This window comes from Phoca vitulina, unplaced genomic scaffold (assembly GCF_004348235.1).
Source record: "Phoca vitulina isolate PV1807 unplaced genomic scaffold, GSC_HSeal_1.0 scaffold41, whole genome shotgun sequence".
NCBI classification, from domain to species: Eukaryota; Metazoa; Chordata; class Mammalia; order Carnivora; family Phocidae; genus Phoca; species Phoca vitulina.
Window position 1 is genome coordinate 10,489,198 of NW_022589744.1, and position 25,992 is coordinate 10,515,189.

Below are 25,992 nucleotides of genomic sequence, written 5' to 3' on the forward strand. Positions count from 1 at the left end.
CGCAGGGAGGCTGCGAGGGACCCGGCGGCGGTGGGGGTGCGGCTCGGCCATGCCCGCTGTCGCGGCCTGAGCCCCTCCACCCGCCGCAAGCATGAAGGACAGCGGGGACTCCAAGGACCAACAGCTCACGGTGAGACCCCGACAGCCTCCTCCTCGCCCCCCATTCATAGCCCCGGAAACCCAGCCTCTGACTTGGCCACGGTCACAGCTGTCCTGTCCCCTCACCCCACTAAGAGGACACTGAGGGTCAGGGATGGGACTGTCAGAGAAACTTGCCACAAGTCCTGGATATCAAGAAGGAAGGTCTCGTGGCCATGCTGCTGAGGCCTGAAGTCAGCCTAGCTTCAACCTCACTCCCCCTTACACCTTCCCACCAGGGGAGCCTGCCCCCCACCCCCATCCCCAAAGCTTGTGCAGATGGGTCTCTGGGGCGGGACTGCTCTCTGATCTAGAAAAGCCGGGGGCAGGGCGGGCTTGACTTACCTGCCCAGAGAAGGAAAGTGGGAGTCTCCCGGTGAGCCAGAGCTACCTTGGCGCTGTGGGGTCAGGAGTTTAAAGGGATTGGGAATCACAGGTGGGCAGACAGGAGCCCCGGGAGCCAGAGTTGCTGGCATGGGGTTGAGAGTGGCTGGTTACTGGGTTACAACACAGATGCTGTCCAATATTTCAGACAAGTGTTGGAAGCAACCAAGATGTACCCCCTCCCTGAGTCCTGGGGGCTGGGACAGATGAAGTGGTGTGAGTGGGGGTCTCCGGGGCAAGTAGAGACTCACGACAGACCCCTGGGGGCGTCTGGGTGGCTCGCTCAGTTTAAGCGTCTGACTCTTGATCTCAGCCTAGGTCTGGATCTCAGGGTCAGGAGCTCAAGCCCCACGCTGGGCTCCATGCTGGGTGTGGAGCCTACTTAAAAAAAAAGGCCCCTGATTATCAGTAGTGCCATGTCAAAGCACTAAGGGGGAGGCTCAGTGGCCCCAAAGCCACTGCCCCTTCCACCCCTCTCCCCATCCCCTAACTTCTGAGGCCTGGGAAGGGAGGGCTTCGTCACCAGCAGGTGGGTCATAATGGAATGAGAGGATAATGCCGCCCCCAGGAACCCCACCTCTATAGGCTGAGCCCGTGGCTCCAAAGAGGAGCTTGACCGCAGCTCTAGGAAAACCTCAGGCTCTGGAATATTCTCTTTGGCAGTTTATAATGTGTCTCTTGAAAATGGCTACTTTGGCCTGAGTGGTGTGCCCCCAGGACAGGGATGGAGGGTCCTCCCTCTCCCACCCGTGGGGTTGGGCCGAGGAGGCCGGTAAAGATGATCTGACAGACAGCAGAGGTCCCTCGGAGAGTGGTGTTCTCACTCAGCATGAGGGTCCGTCAGCGATACCCACACATTCAGCAGGCATTTCCCCTTGGTCAGCAGAAGAAATGCACCCCCTTGTTGTCTGGGGAGCCCCATGCACAGGATGAAGACCCATCAGCTCCTACTGGCTGGAGAATCGAGAGAGAAGGGAGCGCCCCATGGTGCTGTGCTGGGTAGGAATGTGGTCAGGGGTTGTTAGGACATCAAGGTGAAGCTCCGGGGGTCCGGCCCCGTCCTGCCATCAGCCAGGCCTGCACCTGCCTCATTCACAGATGCACACACAGGCTACTCCAGGGCCAAGGCTCCAAGTTCAAAGCCCTGGGGAGCTGCAGATGCTTAATTTGGGCGTGTGACTGATGCAGGCTGGAGGAGCAGACCGCTCTTTCCCCTGGGGCTCTCCCTGAGCCCCGGGCTCCCCGGGGAAATTCACAGACTCCGAGGTAGCCTGCATGCCGTGGACCTGCTCCCCTCCACCCGGGCGGTGGCCTTGAACCACTGAGTTTTCCTTAAGACCAAGGAGGCCTGGGATGGCCACACAGGGGAGAACCCAGGGGGCTTGCCCAGGGGAATCCTGGGGTCCTCTCATCCTTCTGTCTGTACAGCCCGGTCCTCTCCTTCTAATCTCAGGGGTCTGGCCTTTCCTCGTAGGTGGCACTCCGGGTCCGGCCCATCAGCGTGGCAGAGCTGGAGGAAGGAGCCACGCTCATCGCCCATAAGGTGGACGAGCAGGTACCCCGGGGCTGTGGCCAGGAGCCGCAGGGCAGAGGTGCTCACACGTGGCAGGGCAGGCACCTGCTCACTGGGTGGGGCAGGAAGGCTCCCTGTGGCTTGCAGTGCAGCATCACCCTTCCTCCATCCACCAAACTCTTGGTTATGTCATTGATGACATTGTCAAGGAAGCCAGGATTCTTCTTCCAAGAAGCCTTCCCAGATTGATCCAAGGAGAGCTGAAAGCTTCCCTCGTGGGGCTGGGCCCTGAGCTCCCCAGTCCAGCCGTAAAATTGTCACATACCTTCCGTGTGCCTGTGACATGACTTCCCCCGCTCAGCAGGTCCGCTACACGTGGAGCATGTCTGCTGCTCACGGAGCACGTATCTACATGGTCTAGAGCTAGAGTCTACCTCCGGTTCATGTTTTGCAAAGGCTGTTCGTGTTTTGTAAAGTCTTGGGGTATCTGGTTGCTCTCTTGGTCCTCATGTCACTGTGATGAGGTGGGCAGGGTGAGTCCCCCCCCATCTGCACAGGAGGCAAATATTTACCAAGTAGCCACAACACACTGGGGCAGCGCTCAGAGCTGGAAACCACAGTGAGCAGACCCTGCCCTCGCTCCAGTACCTTCCAGTCCCGCACAGGGAGACAAAGCGCTAATCAGAGAATTAACCCCAACAAGGGCTGCAGAGAAATGCGTGGTGCTGTGAGGGGGGCTTGAGCCAGCGCAGAGGTCAGGGAGGGCTCCCTTAGGAGATGGTGCTTGAGCTAAAACAAGAGAGGAGGAGGGTACTTTGGACGTGCGTGAAGGGAGACGCTTCAACCAGAGGGACTAGCAGGTGCAAAGGCAAAGGGTAACAGAAAAGGCCTGTGTGGCTCCAGTAGGAGCGAGAGGGCGGAGAGGCATGAGGTGAGGCGGGGGACGTGGCAGGGGCCCGACCGCACGCTCTTAGACCATGGCCAGGATGTCTGGGTGGGCAGGTGAGGACGCAGGTGCTGGGGTGGGGGTGGTGTGGTCTGGGTCTGGGTGGGCACAGTGGTGAGGACGGCTCGGTGGCTGCCTCTGCTGGCTTCTCCTGAGTGTCAGGGCTCATCAAGATGGCAATATACACTGGCGAGTCTGAGAAGTCCAGTGGCATTGCCCCATTCAGAGAAGGGCACACGTGGGCACCTGCTTGGCCCGGGCCTGGGGCCGGCGGGCTGGACTCAGGAAGCCCAAGGGCCATGAGAAGTGAACTGGAGGCAGACCGTCCAGCCCACAGTGCCCACCTGCCTCTGGGCTCCCCTAGGGACAGGTGCTCCTCCAGCCTCTCCTCAGCTCTGGTGGGCACAGCAGAGCCCGGTGGCACCAGCCTCCTGATTTCTCTCTCTCTCTCTTTTTTTTTTTAAGATTTTTTTATTTGAGAGAGAGAGAAGAGGAGCAGAAGGAGAGGGACAAGCAGACTCCATGCCCGATGCCGGGCTCAATCTCAGGACCCTGAGATCATGACCTGAGCCGAACCAAGAGTCGGATGCTTAACCGACTGAGCCGCCCAGGCGCCCCTCCTCTGTTCACTCTTGGGAAAGGGTAGCCTTCCTCAAAGACCTCGGAAATACAGGGGATAACTGGGTGGACCCTATGTGTCTGGGTAGGCCAGGCGGGAGTAGGGTGAATACACCTGACAGTCATGCAGGGTGGGTTCTGCTGTTGCCAACTGTGGCCTTGGACAGGTTGCTTCTCGGAGCCTCAGCCGCCTCATCTGTAAGTGGGGACGGCCACCATAATGCTCTCTCGAGAGGGTCTCTGCGGGTTAATGTATGCTCAGTGCTTCCCCAGTGCCCGGCATACAGTAGGAGTTTAATAGTTGTGAGTGGACATCATTAACTAGTGACTGAAAGCTCCCCAGAGCTGCTGGGTTTGCCGACGAGAGGGGCCAGCCTGATGAGCCAGAAACTTCCTTCCCGGCAAGGACCACTCCCTATTTATCCAGCTTGTCCCCAAGAATATCAGGTCCTCAGGGCTGGGACAATGATGGCTCTCTTTCTTGGCGGCTCCTGGCTCCTGGCCGGCGTGGGGGCTGAGAGATATTAACTGATGTTGATGGAAACGCTCTGGTCTAGGGTAGAGCCCACTGCGTGCCCACACGCGTCAAACACTGGCTCCTTTCTGTCCCTGCAAGTGGAGAGGGAGGGTCCGGCCTGATCTGGCCGAGCTGTGTCTCTGAGAAGGTTCTGGGCTGGGCAGTCCGAACAGGGCTGCTCCTTTGTCAGCTGAGAGATGCAGGGAGGGTCCCCTGAGCAGCGTGGGCTCAGGGCTGTCAGCACAGACTCCGGGGCCTGCAGGGAAAGCTCTGGGCTTGTGCCCTCGGGCACCTTCTGTCCCCACTGCCTCCAAAGATGGCTTGCCTGGCCTGCATTTTTGGAATAGCTGCAGCAATTGGCAGGCTGGGAACCTCCTAAAACCCTGCCATCCCTCAGCTGACAGAGAAGGCCCTCGCAAGTAGGAGGTGAGACACAGGAGTCCAAGAAACAGAACGGACAGCCCACTTCCCTTGCCTCCCACTCTGACCTGTCTCCCACCCCCAGACCTCTGTCCTTCCCCAGCGACCTGAGGGAGGTTCGGGGATGCAGGCTCGGCCAGCTTCATTGATGCGCCAGCTGGTGGGTTATAGCCTTGCTCCTTCCCCTGAGGTCTGGAGCCTGGAGGGCCTGAGGGGTGACTTTGGGAGCATCCCCAGGACACCATGGCCATGGAGTCTCTTCCTGGCGGACATGCAGGAGGGTCCAAGCAGCCTCACAGTGCCCTGCATCCTCTGAAGCAGACGTGTGCTTGGAATGAAGAGTTGCCCTGTACCCACCTCTTTCCTTCGCTCCCTTGCCTGTGACCATCATGGCCCGTGTGGCCTGGTGCCACAGAGGGGCTCCCCAACCCAGCTTCTGGCCTGGGGCTCGGGCTGTGCCTCTCCTCTGTGTTGGGTGGGTTACTTTTCCCCTGCTGGTGCCGTTGCGGGCCTGGGGGTGAGAGAAGCCGCTGCATGGTCAAGCCTCTGGAAGCCCAGAGGTCACTGTTGGGAGCCCGGCCTCCTGGTGGTCAGCGGGGAGGCGGACGCTGCCACAGCCCACCATCAGTGGGTTCTGAGCTGGGAGAGGTAGACCGAGGACTCGGTCACCCACTGGCATGGGCCACTGGAAGGGTCCTAGGACAGCCTCCCCTAGAGCTAGGCATCGTTCTGGAGACGCACAAGTGTGTGGCGACAAGACTCTGCAGAGCTGGACACTCCCACAGGCAAGGTGCACTCCGGGGATAGGAGGCCAGTGCGCCTGGATTCTGGGGAAGCTGGAGTGAGGGTGTAGATTTGTAAAGGGGATGGTCTGGGTGCCTTGGCAGGCTTGTGGTCTGAAGGCCCCCTTTCAATCCAGGACCCAAATCGTAAGACCTTCGGAGGTTTTTGGAGGCTAATGTATGCACAGTGCTTCCAAGTGCCTGGCATCCAGTAGGGGTTTAATAGATGTTAGTTTACGTAAGGACTGAAATACAGGATGGTTTCGAGCCTAGAGGTGAGTGACACTCGGCCCACCTCCCGCCTTCCCGCCTCCTGTGTCAGCTCTCAGCCCAGTGGTCCCTGAATGGTCACCTCCCCACCGATGTGTCCCGGGAGGACTGCTGCTAGCACCTGAGGTGGGGCTGGACCCTGACAGCGGAGCTCTCCGGGATGCCATCGATGACCACAAAGGGAGGGCAGGTGCAGGCCGAGAGGCTGCTGGGGCCCCGAAGTTCCCGGATGGAAGCAGCTCTATCTCCTCCCCTCTATTCCCCGCCCCCAACCAAGACCCCAGCCTGCTGAGCCTCCTCCCAGCTTTCCAGGCTATTTACCTACAGGATTTAAGTCACCTGACAATATGTGTAATCCCATAATTGGCCTTTATCAGCTCCAAGTCCCACTGTCACCCCTGGGCTCCTGGGGTCCTGTCAGAGGAGCCACACCCAGGCCCTTGGGGCCCTGGCCGGCCTCCAGCCTCTTTGTCCTCATCAGAAGACAGGGTATTAAGAACCTGCTCCTCTGCCCTCACCCACCCCCGCCAAAGGGCTGTTGAGAGGCTTACAGGAGATGGTGTGAGGGAGAGCCCCAGCCACACACACAGCTCCCACTAGGGTGACAGGGGCCGAGGGTCAGACATGAGTGCTGCGGGGGGCAGCCCGCCTCCAGCCCGCTTCCCTACACACCCACCCTCCGGATGCTTCTCAGCCCGCCCATTGCCCCAAAGAGCTGAGCCCTGTGGGGAGTGACTGGGAAGGGATCCGCGAGTTCTCCCCCGTGCGCTGCCCCCCACAGCCCTCTCCCCAGCCCTCTCCCCAGCCCCTCCCCTCCCCGGCCAACAGCTCATCTCCTTTCCGTCTCTGTGGATCCGCCTATTCTGGATACTTCATATAAATGGAATCTTGCACTCTGTGGTCCTTTGCATCTGGCTTCTGTCACTGAGCATCATGCTTTCAAGGGTGGTCCCCACTTCTTGGCTATTGTGAATAAGGCTGCCAGGATGTAAGGATCCTCACACCTCGTGACTGGGTGGGTGCGAGGCAGGTTCCAGTTCAAAAGGCGGATATATGCAGCCTCACTTCCCCCAGAGATGCTGATTCAACGAATCTGGGTGGTGCCTCCTACACTCTCCCTGGGGGTCTCCGATGAAGGTGTTTGCAGAGCCGTGAGGGATGCAGCCCTCTCTGCATCCTCGAGGTCATGCCTCCCCTCCTCCTGAGCCTCAGGGCCCTCAGAGTCCTGTAGCCCCAGGGAGGGGGGGGGCTGGCCAGGTGTGGCTCAGTGCTGAGCAGCCCACTGGGCCTCGGTGGGTTCATGAGCTCAGCGGGCTCCTCTCTGGTCCTTTCCGGCTAGCCTGAAGGAGACACCCTTCTTGGGATCAAAGACTCCTTTCTTGAGCACTAACAGGACCGTACATTTACAACTAGAAATATGACCAGCAACAAATTCTCCTTCTTAAAGAAAAAGCAAACAAAAATCCAGAAGCAGCCTCACAGGGGTGATACCCACCTGGAGTCAGGTTTTCGTTTGGCTCTGCCTTGTTTACACCCTGAGAATAAAGGGGCTGCATGCAGGTTCCCTGGACAGGAGATGGAGTCTCTGAGACTGGGGCCTTCCCAGATTCCGATTCTCTGCTGGCAATCCTGAGTAGGCTGGGTGTGTTGGTATGATTTCTTCTTTAAAGGCTGAGGCCCCGTTGGCCCTCCCTGACTTCCAGCCGGGAAGAACTTGGGCCCAGAGAGGCGATGCCGTTTCCTCAAGGTCACACAGCAGTGTTGACCCTAAACCCAATTTAGGGCACCCCTTCCCTTGAAGATCTTCACTGCCAGTCTTGGAGGCTCAAAGAGGAAGGATCTAGGTCGGAGGTTTTCAACCGGGGGTGATTTTGTCCTCCAGGGGACATCTGGGAATGCCACAGCTGGGAGGGTGTTGTGTTACTGGCATGTGTTACTTGCGGGGCGCAGGACAGGTCCCCTAACAGTGACCCAGCCCAGAGGGTCAGTAGTGCCAAGACTGAGCAATCCTGGCCTACGTCTCGCCCTTTGGAAGCCAGGAAGGAGCCAGTGAAAACTGCAAAGCGGATCAGAGCTCCAGCAGCTTCAGTGGTGTGTGGCAGGAAGAACTGCTACGCTTTGTTCGGGGTATTTCTCACCTAGGAGATGCTGGGGAGGAGCCCGGTTCTTCACGGGCACAGAGTTTACAGACACTGTCCCCCTAGCCTGAGGCCCCCTACTTCCCTATGGATCCTGGGTGTCCGGGCTCAAAGTCTGGAACTATGGAACGGTCAAAATCTGCACTGAATGAAGAGCAGGTCTGAGAGGGAGGCAGTGGGGGCCTCTGCTGAGTCAGGAGGCCTGGCTCTGCGGGGGCAGAGCCCACCTTCCCTGCTCCTGGCCCTGCCTCCTGCCCTCTCGCCAGAGTGGGGAGGCCCCTGTGTATACGGTGCGATCCACGTCCCCACTGAAGCCTCCTAGGGGCAGGTGGCCAGTGTGCCATGGGCGGGAACATTTATGACCCAGGGATTGTGAAAGAGAGGGCCCCCATGCTGAGCCCACCACCTCGGGGGCTGAGGGAGGGGCTGAGGCTACCCACCTTTACAAGCCCCATCCCCCTCCCCTCCCCGCAGCAGGTGAGACTGCCTTGGGTGGTGTAGGGTTTGCAAGGCTGAAGTAATGAAGTATCACAGACTAGGCGACTTTAACCACAGACATCGATTCTTCCACCATCCTGGAGGCCAGAAGTCTGGAGGGTCCCAAGGGAAGGGTCCGTCCAGGCCTCTCTCCTCGGCTTGCAGATGGCTCTCTGTTCCCTGTGGCTCTTGAGGTCCTCTTCCTTTGATGTGTGTCTATGTCCAAACTTCGCCTTTCCAGAAGGATACCGGTCATACCGGATTTAAGGCCCACCCTACTCCGGTGTGACCTCATTTTAACTAGGTACCTCTGCAATGACCCTGCTCCCAAACAAAGTCACGTTCTGAGGTTCTGGGGGGTTAGGACTTCAACATTTGAATTTGGGGAGGACACAGTCCAGCCCATACCAGGTGGGCATTGGCCCAGCCAGGCTGCTTTTGGTCCGCTCATTCACTCGGGAGGCAGGGGTGGTCAGGAGCTTGGGTTCTGGGACCAGACAGCTCCCAGGCCAGCCAGCTCTGTCCTTGGCTGCGCAGCTTTGGGACATTACCAATATGAGTCCTCATTACGACGGAGGGATCCTAGGAGTGTCTGGGAAAATGTGTGCAAAGCACTTAGCACCACGCCTGGTACGCACAGAGCTCCCCCAAAGGCAGCTTTATTCAGCAAACATTGCTCGGGCGTACACTGGGCGCCAGCCAGGATGACGTTTAGGGGGTGATTGGAGGCTGCGCAGGGGCCGGGGACAGCATGTGCTCACAGAGGGGTCCCAGACGGCTCACCTCCATGGCCATCTTGGGCCCGAGCTCTGGAGATCCGGGGAGCGAGGACAGGTGGGAAATTCCCAGAGCTCTGCTCCCAACCCTGCATTTCTCACAGGAACCGCCCTCCCGCCGGGGATTCTGAGCCGAGAACCGCTGCCCACAGCCTGCCTCTCACCCCATGGCCTTGCTCACACTTTTCTCTAGAATGCTCCCCTCACCTCACATCTCTGCCAACTCCTGCTGATCCTTTAAGACTCAGTGCTGGCACCACCTCCTCCAGGAAGCCTTCCTGGAGTGGTACTGTGGATCAGTGCCCCTCCCTACACTCTGACCGCCTCCTGCAGAGTCAGACCTGGGGAAACCCCACCTCACTTTCTCTCTCCCTGGGCCTCGCCTACTGCCTGGGACATAGAAGGTTCCCCTGCCCTGCATGCCCTGTGCCACTGTCTGGGACAGCAACCCAGAGCCCCCCCCCTCCCCACCCCTCCCCGGCTCAGCCCCAGTTCACCTGGCTGAGGGGCACAAGGCCTTCCTTGTATGCCAGGGTGGACAGGGATGGGGGTGATGCTCGGGAGGTGGGGCGTGGGCTGGGGACCCAGGCAGATGGGGACCCAGACAAAGACCTCTTTAAGAGGGGTCACGGCAGCTGTGCTGACAATGTACTGATTCAGGAGCCCGGATATCAAAGGAACCAAACGTCCAGGGTGCCATGAACTTGGCAGTGCCCGGAGGTTGTTTGAAGGTGATCAGTGGGTGATGAGCATCAGTGTGTGCTGCTCACCCTCCCCTGCACCGAAGGCCCCCAGAGGGTGCCCCTCCGGCTGCCGGCCCTGCCCGCGTCAGCAGGAGGGCTGGTGCCCGAGGGGTGAGAGCGGGATCGGCTGGCCGGGTTCCTGTTGCCTCCCACTGGGGCCCGTGCCAGGGGACTCGTAGGCAGCGTTATCTTCATTTGGGTCTGAAACTTGATCAGGGCTTATGCTGCTGGCTTTAGGGCCTGAGACGGGAACTGGATCCTGGAGGAGGCTGATAGGGCATTGGCGCTGAAGCCCTGGGGAGGTGGCTGGGGACAGGTGGGCACCCCAGGTAACAGCTGCAGGCCCAGATGCCCAGCACTCAGCTCACCGTGGCCACCCAGCCTCTGGCAAGCTGTGAGGGGACCAAGTCAGTGGCCTCATTCTTTCCCTGCACAAAGCCCCTACCCAGCCTGTCTGGAGCTGTCCCCCCTAACTGGCTTACCTGAAATTCCCTGGTTGGATGAGACTTCCAGGTGAAACTCCTGGGGCCAGGCCTCCAGGGGGGAGGGTTGCCTTACCCCCGCGCCCCCGTCCTCCCTGCTCCATGAGAATCCGCGGAGAGGGCCCTGCTGGGACCCCGGGGGTCTTAGACCAGTCTACATGCCGTGAGCACAGGTGTGTACCTACTGCACGCGTCCAGGGAGTGAAGGAGCAGGGCTTGACTTCAGCACACACCTAAGTGCTGAGAGGAGTCTGGTGGGAGTCCCACACAGTGGCCCCCCCAGGAGTGCACCTCTTAAATCCTGGTGCTCGAAGGGGGCACACCCAGAGGGACCCACTGTGGATCTCCCAATCCCGCAGAGCTGGGCTGGGCTCCAGGCTGGCTTCCTGCTGCCTCGCTGTCGGCCCCCTCTGTCCCTCGGGGTGACTGCCACTCATGCCTTTTCAGGGCTGTCACTGGCCCCAGCTTCCCTGCTGGCCCAGGAAGGGAGCTCAGTCACTATCTGTGCACCCTGGGACGGCACTAGGACAGCCCGTCCTCCTCAGTGCCTGGGCCTTTGTTAGGACTCAGTTTACCTCCTTGGTCAGCATCTCATCACAGAGTCAGATTAGGTAGGGCCAGTGCGCACAGTGGGTGCTGGGGCCTCACTTGGCTGGGGGACACCCTCCCACTGCCACACCCCACTCCAGCAGAGGGCATGCATGGGAGCAGGTTCACAATGGTGGACAGGGGGCCCAGGAGCCAGACCGCCAGGGCTCCAGTCCTGGCCCCACCGTTCCTTAGCTATGCGACTTTGGGCCTCGAGGTTCCCATCTGAGGGTAATGAGTTCATGGGAAAGGGCTCAGTGAAGATGAGCTACCGTTATTACATACTGGGAGGAGGGGCTGGGTGTGAGGGCGCCCACTCCCTCGTCTTTACCACCTGCGCTCCGACTGGGAGTGGAGGGTGCCATGAGGCTGCCACGCTGGCTGCGACCGCCGTCCAGCCCTGGAGCACAGCCGAGACTTGTTTTGCCCTCGCTGTCCAGCATGAGCAACAGGTGCTCCCACTCTCACGGGGCACCCTGATGGGGCAGCCGGGGCGGAGGACAGGGACCCGACCTGGAGGCTCAGCTCCCGAGGGGACTCAGGCAGGCGCAGAGCCCGTGGCAACCTGGTGGCCCCCTCCTCGGTGAGGGTGGGGTGGCCCATCACCTGCATCACCCCCCTGTCCCTCCTCACTTCCCCTGGAATGAAGACCCTTGAGCACTTAGAATATGCCTGGTGCTCTGCCCCCACACGCCGTACACATTAGCTCAGGGGACCTTCATAGCCTGGCAGGCAGATAATACTCCTGTCCCATCCGGCCAAGGAGGAGACCCAGGCCCAGGCAGGTTAAAGTGCTCACACAAGTCCGCTCTGCTAAGAGTAGGATGGGCATGCGGACCTTGCCCTGACTTACCTCTCCTGCCTTGTCCTAAATCCCTCCTGACTCCAGCCCTCCCATGCACCTTTGAATGTCTTCTGCATTTTCATCAGTCTGGGCACTGTCTCTCCCCACAACTTCCCTAGGCCAAGAACCTCTGGCCAAGACCCAGCCTCCTTCCTCTGCACCTTCCCTCAGTCCAGGACCAGGCTTAGCACACCCAGGACACCTGGTTCAAGGGGCAGAGTGGAGCTGGATGTGGAGCAGGCTTGGAGTTTGTTCTGGAAAATGGGTCCCTTGATCACCTCTGGAGCAGAGGAAGAGCCTGGTGAGGTCCCGTGTGTATCCTCCCAGCCCCACACACATGCATACAGAGCACAGAGACCCCTACCCTGCAGGGAGGGGAGGCCAGCATGGCCAACCTGTACCATCATCCTACCTTCCAACCCTGGGCCCCTCCTTCCACCCCCAGCTCAGGCTCAAGGCTGCAGGGGCCTTGATAAGTCACCCCAAGCCCCCCTCTCTGACACCGATGGACAGTCCCCAAGCCCAGCCCACTTTCCTCACCCCTGTCACCCCACAGTCAGTGCTCTACCCCTGGGTCTACCCCCTGGCTGAGGCCAGGGGACAGGGTGTGAGGAGGGCAGGGGCTGCAGACTTTGAACTCAGATCCCAGGTTTTGAGTCCCAGATCCCCCATTTGCTAGTATGTGAGCTTGGACAAGTGACTTCTTTGGGCCTCGATTTCCTCATCTGTCGAGTGGGAATAATTATGGGCCTCAACACCTGGCCTTGGAGCAGGGGGTTAAGTGAGTCCGTGTGTCTAGAGAACTTAAAGCAGGTCCTGACACACCATAAATGTGTCATAAATGCAAGCCATTGTTACTGTTCCTCCCTCTTTGGTAGAGGCACACGGGGCGTGGTGTTGTCCTTAGAGGAAGGCCCCTCCGGGTCTGGGGCCCACGTGGCCTGGGGCACCGTGGCACTCTCAGCTCCTTTGGGGCATTGTCAGTGGTTAGAGAGGCTTCCCCTTGGGTATCCAGAGCCAAGCACCCAGATCAGACACCCCAGAGCTGATGGGGCAGGGCTGCGCCTGGGGCTTGGGGGCCCGGGGCTGCTCAGCTCCAGAGCCTCCAGCAAAACCCACCCCACTGCTTGCCCCGCGTCCTGGGTGAGGAGAGCTGAGGCCCGCGTTGACATCGGTGTGGGCCTGCGGCTCCCTGGTGACTGCCAGACCCCCCTCGGGGACTCTTGCAGATGGTGGTTCTCATGGACCCGATGGAGGACCCTGACGACGTCCTGCGGGCACACCGTTCCCGGGAGAAGTCCTACCTGTTTGACGTGGCCTTTGACTTCACTGCCACCCAGGTGAGGGAGGGCCTGGGCCTAGGGACATGCAGGAGCCCCTCTCCAACCTTTGCCCGCCCCCCCAGGAGGGAGCCCCCAGGGGACCCTGCCACTGACCCGCAGCCCTCCCTCCACCGTTAGCTCTCTGGCTTTCCCCTCTACCGCGTCCCCATGCGTGCAAATGTGCGCACACCTTCATGGCTCGTGCCCAGCCTCCCGCACGGACACCCCCAAGTCAGTGCGCGGACGCCGCCTGACATAGGCACCCCCAAAGCACACCCCCAGGCCGCTCACCACGGGAGCTGGAGGAGGGCGTGTGAAGCCCATCTGGTGCAGGGAGGAGTCGCGGGGAAGCTGACACCCTCCCGGGGACCCCTATCTTGCCCATCTGGGGGACGCTCCCGGGAGCAGATGTAATGCGTCCTCGGGGCGGGGAGCCAGTCGTGGGGGCAGGCGTCTCAGGTGTCCTGAGCTCTTTTTCAAGCTGGTGTCCCCCATGGGGTGAAAGCAGAGACCCCCCAACCCCCGACTCCCCGCCCCTACTCCTTGGGCCGAGAGCCCCAGAAACGGAAACTGCTCATGCTGGGGGCCTGGACGGCCAGTGGGCATGTGTGCTCTGCCCTGCGTGTACCCGAGGCCCCTGACGGGTCTGCTCTTCCCGGCAGGAGATGGTGTATCAGGCCACTACCAAGAGCCTCATTGACGGTGTCATCTCAGGCTACAATGCCACTGTCTTCGCTTATGGCCCCACAGGTGAGGGAGGGGCCAAGACCGTGGGACAGGACAGTATGCCCCATTCGTCCCCCTGGAGGAATAAGCCCCCTCACCCTCCATCAGAGAATTACTCTGGCCCCAGCTGAGGCTGGAATCAAGGATGTAGCTGATCCAAACGCCCACAGGGCCCTCTGGCCCCAGAGGCCCCATCCCCAGCCAAGAACGCCATCCTCCCTGCCCCCTACATCCTTGGCCATTTAGGGGGTGCCCAGCCTTGAGGACAGACCCGGGTGTGCCAGGAGCCCCTGTCCAGCAAAGCCGTGCTTCTGGCCCCCACCCTGCTCACCCACCACCTTGTTCTGCCCCAGGCTGTGGGAAAACCTACACCATGCTGGGCACAGACCATGAGCCTGGCATCTACGTTCGGACCCTCAATGACCTCTTCCGTGCCATTGAGGAGACCAGCAATGACATGGAATATGAGGTGTCCATGTCCTACCTGGAGGTGAGCCCTCCCCTGACCGCAGCTTAGGTGAGCAGCCCCTAGGACAGCCACACGCATGTTGTTGGTCCCACTCTGCAAAAATCTGAGGTTCAGAGAGGTTACACAACTAGGTCAACATCAAACAGTAAATGAGGGGGCAGGGATTCAAACTCGAGATCCTAGACCTTGAAAGCCAAGCCCTGCCTATTTTGCCACACTTCAAAGTAGCCTTGACCCTGAGCAAAGACCTCAGCCACCCTCCCAGACGGCTCAGCACCTAGCTATCATCAAGGGCTCCTTCCTGAAAAGCCATGTCTGCCCTGCCACGCCGCCTCCAGGCACTCCGTGTGCATGGGTACCGGTGGGACCCGCATGCATGCACAGGCTTGAACCTGCCAGCCTTCGATACCCGGCCTCAGCCCCCAGCGCCCACCCCGTGGGAGTGCTCGCGCCGGGCAGCGAGGAGACATCAGCGGTGGGAGCGTGCAGAGGCCAGAAGAGAGTGGGCTGCACTCCACCTGGCTCCCAGCTGCCCCGGCTCCCTCCGGGAGCTGATAATCTCCGGGGTGACAGCTCAGGAAGGGCAGTGAGGCGTTGCTGCCAGCCACACTCCTCCAGCCAGCATGGCGTTCACTCAGCCAGCAAGATGCACTTGTGGGGGGTGGTGCAGGGAGAAGTAGCGTAAGGGTTGCCTAGCAACAAGTAGGGCTGGCCATCGGTCAGGTCCCCATCTTCTGCCCAGGGCCCAGCCCGGCTGCAAAGGGGATCCCACTTGCTTCTGAAGCTTTCTGCATCCCAGGTTCTGGCAGCCCAATGTTTCCCTGTGGATGTTGAAGCCCCCTTTACCCCCACCCCATAGAAAGGAAGGGGTCTTTCTCCTTAACCAGAGTTTCCCAGAGAGGAGATTGGAGCTCCCAGGCTGGGGCTCAGAATGTGGGAGCTCCTGTCCCCTTTGTGCTCGGGAAAGATGGGGCATCTGGTCCTTGTCTGGACCTCCTGCCCTTAGTCTCCCATTAACACCTGTCCCCTGCCCCTCCCCCACTGGCCCCATCAGATCTACAATGAGATGATCCGGGACCTGCTGAACCCCGCCCTGGGGTACCTAGAGCTGAGGGAGGACTCCAAAGGGGTGATCCAGGTGGCTGGAATCACCGAGGTCTCCACCATCAATGCCAAAGAGGCAAGTCTTGTGCTGCCAGCGGGGTGGTGGAGAGGGCCATTCACCCCTCCTGGGGGGCAGGAGGGGACACAGGACTGCAGCTAAGGCGGCGCTGCCCGCTCAGCTGGGGCTGGGGCTGGGGCAGACACAGAGAGTCCTGTATCCAAGCAGGGGGCTCTCACCTGCCTCCATGCCCCCTGGCTGCGCTAACCCTGGGGGACGAATGAGGCCACCAGCCTCCAGATGGCCCCCCCCCCCAACCTGGGCCCCTTCCCAACCTCCAAGATGCAGGACGTGGGGGCAACCCGACGGATCCCCCAGAGAGGTGTCCTTCCCACCCACCCACCTAGATCATGCAGCTGCTGATGAAGGGCAACCGGCAGAGGACCCAGGAGCCTACAGCTGCCAACCAGACGTCGTCCCGCTCCCACGCCGTGCTCCAGGTGGCCGTGCGCCAGCGCAGCCGGGTCAAGAACATCCTGCAGGAGGTGCGGCAGGGCCGCCTCTTCATGATTGACCTGGCTGGCTCTGAGCGTGCCTCCCAGGTGAGGTCAGCTCCCCCAGCACTGGGGAGAATGGTTTTGGGGGGCTGGGGAGAGGGCAGGGATGATGACCTCCCAGCTTCCCCAGGAGATCAGGGGGAGGCCATCCTAGGCAGGGTGGGGTGAGGGGGCCGCCTGGGTAAGGGACTGAGGAATGTCACAGAGGAGCATGACGGGAAGGCTATCTATGGAAAAGGGCTTGGGTTTCTCCAGGAAGGAGACTGGCCGCCCTCGAGGAGGGTCAGTGGGAATGAGAGTGAGTAGGCCCAGATGAGGAGCTGGGAGGGGGGAGACAAACGCCCCCCTGACTCAGGAGGCCCTGTCTACCACATCGAGGACAGAGGAAGACCCATCACCATCTCAGAGCATTTGTCCCCGACACTAAGCCCTGCTCGCCTGGCTCTGCAGCCTCTGCCCGACTGGGTAGGCCCAGGTCCCCCCTCCTTCAGGCAAACTGGGAGGTTTCACGATCCCCCAAGGGATGAGGCCAGGTGATGTCACTGCTAGCAAATGCAAGGGACAGGACAGCAGCCAGGGAGAATTAACAGGGTTTCATGTTAGAACATGTGGGATCGGGTTTAAACAGGGGGGATTCAAGAAGTACACCCCTCTGTCCCAGGAAGGCCTGAGCAGCCGGGGGGGGGGGTGCCCCAAGGCCCCAGCCTTGGAGGGCCAGGCAGCTTTGAGCAGAGCCTCCCTGGCCTTGATGGTGTCCCTGCAGGCCCAGGGAACGGAGAGGAACCCAGCACATCACACACGTGCACTCTTCCCTACACACTCTCACACATACACACGTTCTTTCTTCCACACATGCACACACACTCTCTCCCTTATAGTCTCTATCACACATACACACACGTCCCTCACATTCTCCCTCTCACACACACACACACACACAGACTTCCCGCCTTCCCCTGAAGCCCAGGGCACCCTCTGGAGCCACGTGCCCGTGGTCATGCCAGGTCTTAGCTGAGCCACCAGGGAAGCCTCGACCTCCTTCCGTGTCATTCTTGGCGCCGTGGGCCCAGCCCCTGGGGGAGACAAAGAGCCAGACTCTCAGCCCTCCTCAGAAGCCCTCAGTCCGTCACTGTCTTCAGAGGCCTTCCGGTTCTCTCACCTTCTCGAATGCCCTCCACAACCCTTGGGAAGAGGGCGAGACCGGGCCCTCGGTCGCCTGCACATTTCAGAGCCCTGAGGGAGCGGGAGGGGCTTGCGGCCCAGGACGGCCCAGGGCGGTGGGGGAGCCTGTCCCCTGCCCCACGAGGCCGTGTTTCTGCCCACTGCTCCCCCCCCAGACGCAGAACCGTGGGCAGCGCATGAAGGAGGGCGCCCACATCAACCGCTCCCTGCTGGCTCTGGGCAATTGCATCAACGCGCTGAGCGACAAGAGCAGCAACAAGTACATCAACTATCGCGACAGCAAGCTCACCCGGCTCCTGAAGGTAGCGCTGCAGCCGGGCCCGGGCGCTGGGCACCCACAGGAGGGCTGCCAGACTTAGCAGATGAAAATACAGGCCACCCAAGGGCGCCTGGCTGGCTCAGTCGTTAAGCGTCTGCCTTCGGCTCAGCTCATGATCTCTCAGGGTCCTGGGATCGAGCCCCGCATCGGGCCCCCTGCTCCGCGGGGAGTCTGCGTCTCCCTCTCCCTCTGCCCCTCCCTCCCCACTCATGCTCTCTCTCTCCCTCTCTCTCTCTCTCAAATAAATACATAAAGTCTTTAAAAACAAATATAGGCCACCCAGCTACATTTGAATTTCAGATAAACAACAAAATTTGTTCTAGTATAAGTGTGTCCCATACAACATTTGGGACATACTTATACTAAAAAAAAAAAAATCATTCTTTGTTTATCTGACATTCAGATTTAACTGAGTGTCCTGTATTTTACCTGGTGACCCTAACCAAAGAGTGGGCAGCAGGGAGGGAAAGGCGCTGCACCTGACACCCTCCCCCCCCACCCCCCGCCGGGCTGCAGGTCTGAGGGAACTAAGAGCTGCCTGGATTGGGGGTTCTGGTGGACATCAGCCTCATGGCTCACAGTGTCTGCTGTTTGGGGGCCCACCCCTGGCTGGGCCTCACCCGACTAGCTCCTTTCTTCCTGAAGCAACCCTAGGCATCGGGGGAATACTATTTCCATTTGCAGATGAGAAAACTATGCACAAAGAGGCCAAGTAGCCTTCCCGAGGGCCCACGGTAGTAAGTGCTGGAAGACAGAGTCTGTGGTCCAGTATAAGTGCGGTGTCACCCGAGCCCACCCCCAGCCTGCCGCCATCAGTGTGCCCACAAGCTGGGAGGGGGGACAGTGGCATGATTGCTGCCGTTTTTTAAGAGCAAGGAAGCCAAGGATTAGGGAGATGAAGAGCATGCCTGAGATCACCCTGCTGCTAATTGTGGGACCTGGAGCTTTCTCCCTGCTACCCCCCAACCCCGCACCCAGGGCTGTTCACATGGAACAAGGGAGGGGCTGGCCATAGGCCACATTCATCCTTCATACAGTGGTCCCCGTCCCCCCATCTCTCACTCCAGCCGAAACAGCAGTGCCATCAGCAGTCAGAAATGGGGGATCTGGGGGTCACTTGAGAGGCCAGAGGGGATGGGACGGAGGGGGAGCCCAAAGGGCACCTTCCCACTCTGGTTCCCAGCCACCGTGGCTGCCGCCTTTCCTCATTCTCTCATATGAGGGGAGGGAAAGGGGAAGCCAGGAGGCCCTGACCTGGATCAGATACTTGAAATTTTCAAATGGAAATTTGGAAAAGAAACCACAAGTGCGAAGGAGGAACAGAAGGAGGGGGGGATATCTGGACCCAGGGGGGTCCATGTGATGCTCAACCCCAGCACCTGTGAGTGAGTGTGTCTGTGAGTGTGTGTGTGTGACAGAGCGAGCGAGAGCGCACAGCCTGGTAGTAGCAGGGTCCCAGGGAGGTGGTCCCCTGCTGAGCACAGCCCACCCTCCCCGCCATCCAGGATTCCCTGGGCGGGAACAGCCGCACCGTGATGATCGCCCACATCAGTCCCGCCAGCAGTGCCTTCGAGGAGTCCCGGAACACCCTGACCTACGCCGGCCGGGCCAAGAACATCAAGACCAGGGTGAGGGCCCTTCCTGGGCCAAGACTGAAGCCCCTGGAGGGATCCCTGCCACCCCACTCCACTCTCTCTGGAGCTGGCAACTGTGGCACTGGCCTCCATCCCCAGACCCATGTCACCCTGTGCCCTTCCCCACACCTTCCACACCTGTGCACCTGCCAGGAAGCCCACTGCTCTGGAGGGCCCCCTCCCCCTTGTTCGAGGTCATGCGCCCCATGCCTCATGCCCTCCTAGCCCCACTTTTCATTATCAGATGCCCATTCAGATGTTGACATTCTCAAAGCCCCCAATCTGTCAGGCCAGCGGCAGCCGATTCTGAGCACTTTCATGCATCCCCTCCTTCACTCCTCCAGCGAGGCCAGACTTCCTATGCTCCCATCTTGCGGTTTAGAGAAGTGAGGCTGAAGGAAGTTAAGTGACTTCCCAGCTGGCCAGTGATGGATGGCCCTGAGACTAGAAGTGGCCCTGCCTAGCTTCCAAGCCCACGTTGTCACCCTTGGGCAAAGGCGTTAGAATCCCCGCGGCCTGCTATAGGAAGCCTCTCTGGACCCGTGTGCATGGAAGGGTGGGAATGGACACTCGCCAGATAGGACTTACGAACACTCCCGCAACACTGCACTTTGCCAGCCACTGTCCCAGGGTGCTTTGTGTGCTATTCCAACCCTCCAGGAACTTAATGGGAGGAGGAGACATGTCCTTGAATATTGATAGTTCAGAATATTATTAATAGCTGGCAAGTGATGCCAACGGTAGGTGCTGAGGCAGCGAGGAAACAGGAAGTGGGGGTGGGCTGGCAGGATCTGGTAGAGCTCTTTGGGGACTGTCAGTGGGACTCTGAAGGATGGGGAGGACACTCTAGACGGGGGTGCGGTAGCAGTAAACGTAGAGGTTTCAAGGGCAGGAAGGAGATGGTATCTGTGATAAGGATGGGGACAACAGGACGGTTCCTCAACCAGAGCAGAATGTTCCCGGTGGAGCAGTGATCAAATGAAAATTGAGAGGGACGCCTGGGTGGCTCATTCAGTTAAGCATCTGACTCTTGATTTCAGCTCAGGTCATGATCTCAGGGTTGTGGGATCAAGCCCTGCATTGGGCTCCGCGCTCAGCATGGAGTCGCTTGAGATTCTCTCTCCCTCTCCTGCTCCTCCCCTCACTCATGCACTCTCTATCTCTAAAATAAATAAAATAAAATCTTTTTTTAGAAAATGAAAATTGAGATAGTGGTGGGCCCAGGTGAAGGAATTAGAGCATTTCTCCTGAGCAGTAGGGAGCCACTGAAGGTTGATGAGCAGAGGAAGCAGCATTTTAGGAGTATGGGTCCGGCAGAGGCATGGAGTGTGATAGGTTTGGGGGTCGGAAGCCAGGGGGGCCATGACCGTCATCCAGAATGACTAGGGGGCAGAAAGAGAAAGAAGACCCAGCAGGCTGGCCCCAGCACCTGGGATGACTGTACCTGCCCTGCCCCCGTGCTGTGCTCCCCACAGGTGAAGCAGAACCTGCTCAACGTCTCCTACCACATCGCCCAGTACACCAGCATCATCGCGGACCTGCGGGGCGAGATCCAGAGGCTCAAGTGCAAGATCGATGAGCAGGGTGGGCGGGGCCAGGCCCAGGGCCGGTTGGAGCGGGGTGACATCCGCCACATCCAAGGTGTGTGCGTGGGAGCCCTGTGTTCGTGGGAGCCCATCTCAGGCAGCCCTCCCAGCCTGTATCACATTGCTCAGGAGTCAGATGGTGCTGGGTTCAGATCCAGACTCAGGCTTTTTCTGGGCAGGTAACCTTGGGCTAATCATTCAACTGCTCTGAGGCTTCTTTTCAAGTGTCAAATAGAACGGTGATCTCTGTTTCAGAGACTTAACATTAATTAAGATTATGTGAGATCACACAAGTGAGAGACATGTGAGCATTTAGCTGCGGGGGGAGGGGGGGCCCGCTCCGGGCTGTGAGGCTGTGCCCAGCATCACTGGAATGGGTACCATTCTCTTGTAGATTTGTGTATTTGCTATGGATGGTTTCCCAACAGATGGCAATAAAGTGTCTAAGGGGAACCTATGGGCTAGTGGAAGCCCAGTTCATACAGAGGAGCTGGAAATCACCTTCGGACCACAGCCGGAAGACAGTGTGGAAGTGGGTGTGGGAGGAGGTAGTAATCTAGGAGGTCTTTTGGGAGGAGGTGGTTGGACAGGAAGTGGTTTGGGAAGAAAGGGATGAAGGAGGGCCCCACGTAGGCCCAGATTTTCCTGGCCTGAGCCTGCTTCCTCCACTGACTTCCTCTACCCCCCACCCGCTGGGCAGCCGAGGTCCAACTGCACAGTGGGCAGGGTGAGCAGGCCGAGATGGGGCAGCTGCGGGAGCAGCTTATCAGCGCTTTCCAGGAGCAGATGGACATGCGGAGACGCCTGCTGGAGCTGGAGAACCATGCCATGGAGGTCCAGATCGACACCTCCCGCCACCTGCTCACCATTGCCGGGTAAGCAGCCCCTGCTCCGGGGCTGTTCAGGTCCCACCCCGGGCCTGGGACAGTAGCCGCACACTATGCCCACTATGGTCTGACTCCCCTGTCTCCCTGGGGTGGGACGGCGGCAGCTGGGAGCACGAGAAGTCCCGCAGGGCGCTCAAATGGCGGGAGGAGCAGCGGAAGGAATCCTACACCAAGGATGACAGCGAGAAGGACTCGGACACGGGCGATGACCAGCCAGACACCCTGGAGCCCCCAGAGGTGGCCTCAGCCCGGGAGAGCATTGCCAGCCTGGTGGGGGAGCAGAAGAAGCTGCGGAAGCAGAAGGTGCCTGGGGCTGGGGGCAGGGGAATGGTTTTGGAGGCCCAAGCCAGAAGGGGCTGGGGGTGGGGTGCAGGGGGACTCAGACCTGGGAGCTCAGGCCTCAGATCCTCTGTGACCTTGCTAAATTCCTTCTTGTGCCTCGCTTACTCATCTATAAAATGGGAGTAGTCATGGTGCGGCCCTAGTGGGGTTGTAGGGGAGATTAAATCAATGCCTTTTGCATACCAAGGACTCAAAAAATGGTAGTCAGTATTTTAATTAGGGCTTTCCAGATAACAGGATCTTTTCCTTCTTCTGGAGCATACCCAAACCAAGGGCTTCGGGGCGCCATGATGAGCTCTGAGGGCATCAGATGGGCTGGGGTGGGGCAGATATCCATGGGGCGGATTCCAGGGGCAGGCTGTGGTCCGGGTGGCAAGAAGGTGGGCACAGAGGGGCCATTTCGGAGCAGCCCCTGGTTGCAAGGCCCAAGACACAGCTTCGAGGGTTAGCCTCAGAATGGGGAGCTCGGGGGCTGGAGGGGCGCGGACAGGCTCGGCGGAGGGCTTCGGGGTGGGGGGGGGACCAGCCCCCCTCGCACGCCCGCAGCCTGGCGCTGACCCCCAGCCGCCTCCAGCTAGCGCTGGAGCAGCGCTGCCGAGAGCTGCGCGCAAGGGGCCGGCGCCTGGAGGAGACGCTGCCGCGGCGCATCGGCTCCGAGGAGCAGCGCGAGGTGCTCAGCCTGCTGTGCCGCGTGCACGAGCTCGAGGTGGAGAACACCGAGATGCAGTCGCACGCGCTGCTCCGGGATGGCGCGCTCCGCCACCGCCGCGAGGAGCAGCACCGCAGCCTCTGCGACCAGATCATCCAAGGCCAGCGGCAGATCATCGACGGTAGGCCCCCCGCAGCCGAGCCACCCAGGGGCCCTCCTCGACCCGCGGAGGGTCCCAGGGCACGCGCTGAGCCCTGCCCCTTCCCCCCCGCAGACTACAACCTGGCCGTCCCGCAGCACCTGGAGGAGCTGTATGAAGTGTACCTGCGGGAGCTGGAGGAGGGCAGCCTGGAGCAGGCCACCATCATGGACCGGGTGGCCTCGAGGGCCCTGCAGGTGGGAGCGTGGGCAAGCCTGGGCCTGGGCCTGAGCACCTGTACTGATGGAGGGGCTGATGCCCTAGGCAATGCCTGCGGGGAGCTGGGGGGGATGGGACCAGGCTGGCCGGCGCCCCAGGGAGTCAGCTTCCCGTCCTTCTTACCCACCCGAGGAAGGCTCCCGTCACAGGGCATTCTTCTCTGGCACTTGTGTATCCCGTGTGAGCCAGAACACAAACCCACTGCTCTCCCCAAACTCCTAAGCCAGGCTACAGCCCTGGCCACCTTGTGTGCCTGTCACCCTGTGCTGTCCCCTGGTCCAGGACAAATCTTCTGACTGCCCTCCCCCCCCCCCCCGCCCCGCACCCTTCCCTCCCCAGGACAGCTCCTTGCCCAAAATTACCCCAGCAGGAACCACGCTGACACCGGAGTCTGAGCCGGAGAGTGTGAAGACGCTGAGCTCCGAAGTGCAGCGTCTGCAGAGCAGTGTCCTCCCTCCCCTCAGCACGGAGAGGTGAGGCCAGAGACCACCTCCAGCCAGTCCTGCCAGCCTGAGCCGCCACCTGCTCCGCCATGTCCCAGGGATGCCAACCCAGATGAGGGTTGCTTGGGGAAGATGGGGCAGGAATGAGAAAGGGAGGAGACGGCACGAGTCTGGAGCCAGGATGCCTGGCTTCTCCCTTCACACAAATAGCTCTCCCCTGGGGTGGGGCTGGGACCTCAGTGGGACCAGCCAGGTCAGTAGCCATCCATCCTCCTCTGCCAACCTCAGTGAAGCCAACCGCGTGTTTAAAGCCAGTCCCCGAGCCTGGCAGGTGAAGAGCTCCTCTGTGCCCACCCCACCCCCCATCCAGATCGGCGGCCTGGTGACCCAGGAGGTGAGCACTGAGCACCGCTTGCCCTGGGTTCCACTGCTGGGGGGTGAGAGCACAGGGTAGACACCCAGGGGTTGGGATGGAGCCTTCCCCAAATGGCCCTCACCCCTGAGGCCCCGCTGTCTCTGCTGAGTAAGACATGGGGTCTAGTGCTGGGTCTAATGCCTTTGTCTTTCAACCACTTCCCCCCGCAGGCCCCCGCTCAGGACAGCCTGGTCAGCCTGAGCAGCCGGATCAACTCTTCCCCTGACAGCAGTGAGAATCTGTCAGAGATCCCCTTGTCCTACAAAGGTGTGCCCCTGCCAGCCCTGTCAGCGTGAGCCCGGCATCATCTAAACTGTTCCGGGTCACCCAGTCCATGCCCTCCTGCACTGCTGAGTGCACCCACACCTTTGGTGCTATCCATTCTATAAAGAGACTCCAGTGCCCAGAGAGGATTAACCACCTGCTCAAGGACACACAGAGAGCTGAGGACACAATCAGAAGTCAGAATGGGGACCACATGACACTTAGGATCCTGTTCCCCCTTCCCACCCAGTAATAATTCTAAGAGCAAATACAGACGGCATCCCTACCCCCTAAGCCCATTTTCTCAATTAATCCTCACAATAACCCTATGGGGTTAGTTTCACCATTCCCAATTTACAGAGGAAGGTAAGGCTCAAAAACTTGCCCCAAGTTTCTTAAATAGCAGGCAAGCGGGAGGGCTGGAATTGGGACCCAGGCCTTCTGGCTCTGCTCATTTCCCTGCCTTGGCAGGAGAGTGGGTGTGGGAGGTAAGGGAGGGGGAGGAATATATGGTCTTGACTCCTACATTGGGTGCTCTACAGAGAAGAAGGAGATCCTTACCGGCACCAAGTGCATCTCGGTGAAGGCTGCTCGGCGGCGCTCGCGGGCTCTGGGCACCGAGGGGCGCCACCTGCTGGCACCTGCCGGGGAGCGCAGCAGCCTGTCTCTGCACTTGCCGACCAAGGCTGACAATTCGCAGCCACTGGGCCCTCTGGCCTGCAAGCGGCCGCCCAGCCCCACGCTGCAGCATGCTGCCAGTGAGGATAACCTGTCTAGCAGCACAGGCGAGGCCCCATCCCAGGCAGTCGGGCACGGGGGCGATGGCACCGGGCCCTGGATGCGTGGCCAGAAGAAAAGCCCAGGCAAGAAACGAGAAGAGTCACTGGAGGCCAAGAAGAGGAAGCGGCGGTCCCGTTCCTTTGAGGTCACGGGGCAAGGGGTGAGGCAGAAGACAGGGGATGGGGTGTCTGTGCTCCTTCATTATGGATGGGGGTCTGGGGGGGCTCCTGCACCACCCTCCATGCCTCTGTCCCCCAGGCTGGCATAGGGGGCACACAGGACTGGCATATAGGACAGATCCCTGTAGCAGATCCCATACAGCTCTGACTCACCTCACTGTTCTCCAACCAACACAGCTCTCCCGCCCCAAGACACACCTCCTGGGGCCCCGTCCTATGGAGAGCATCTCGGACCATAGGGTGCCATTGTGTGGACACCCAGCACCTGGTATCCGGCATCTGGGGAAGGTCATGCTGCCTTTGGCCAAGGTCAAACTCCCTCCAAGCCAGAGCACAGGTCAGTACCAGCAAGGGAGGGAATGGGAAGGGGGGGCCCTTGGCCAGCCCAGGGAGGAGGCATGTTGAGCTCCCTTCACCTAGGGCTACCCACTGCTGGAAACCGGGTTCTCAGAGAATATTCGTGGGACTGGCATCTTGGGGCTGTGCCCCTAGGGAGTTCAAGGCCACTGGGTGAACAGAGAGGGAGTGGGAGGAATTCCTAAACCCCTGCTCCTGGCCCTTCCCCTGTTGCAGGCCCTGGGGACTCCTCACCCCTCGCTGTTCCGTCCAACCCAGCTGGTATTTCCCGACGGGCTGCCCGTGGGCCCCGCCTGGCTCACAGCACAAGCACCCATGGCAAAGACATACGCTTCGGGCATACCTGAGGGGCCCTGCCTGGAACAGCCCTCCTGCCCCCAAGACTGGATGGGGTGTAGCAGAAAATGGGAGATGGAGGCTGGGCAGAGGGGGGTCATCTGCGAGCAGGAGCTCAGGATCTCAGAAGGCTGGGGTCCCTGAGACCCAGAAATTATGAGGGTGCCTGCCCAGCACCTCCATGCTTTCAGTGCCACTGGGGAAGGTAGGTGAACTCAGGAGGCATGGCCAGGATGACAGGACTTCCTGGCCTCCCAGCCCTGGATAGAACCCTGTTGCCAAAACCCTATAGATACCTGTGGCCGGACTCGGCCTTGGAGATGGGAGGGGGAAGGGAGCTGTTCATAGGACGGGGCCCCTGGGCCTACATCTGGGGCAAGGGCATCCCG

The 25,992-nt window shown here is 60.1% G+C and overlaps 1 protein-coding gene across 1 annotated transcript; it reads left to right on the top strand.

Annotated features, from left to right (window-relative positions):
• KIF19 (kinesin family member 19) lies at nt 1–25,992 on the top strand. Its single transcript, XM_032429802.1, has 20 exons — nt 1–130; nt 1,997–2,077; nt 12,866–12,976; nt 13,621–13,708; nt 14,038–14,174; nt 15,208–15,333; nt 15,663–15,857; nt 17,150–17,296; nt 18,819–18,941; nt 20,423–20,588; nt 21,234–21,408; nt 21,525–21,723; nt 22,337–22,592; nt 22,686–22,807; nt 23,169–23,302; nt 23,561–23,666; nt 23,858–23,954; nt 24,494–24,891; nt 25,088–25,247; nt 25,484–25,992. The coding sequence occupies exons 1-20, from the start codon at nt 92–94 to the stop codon at nt 25,612–25,614; spliced, it is 2,991 nt and encodes a 996-aa protein (XP_032285693.1). The 5' UTR covers nt 1–91; the 3' UTR covers nt 25,615–25,992.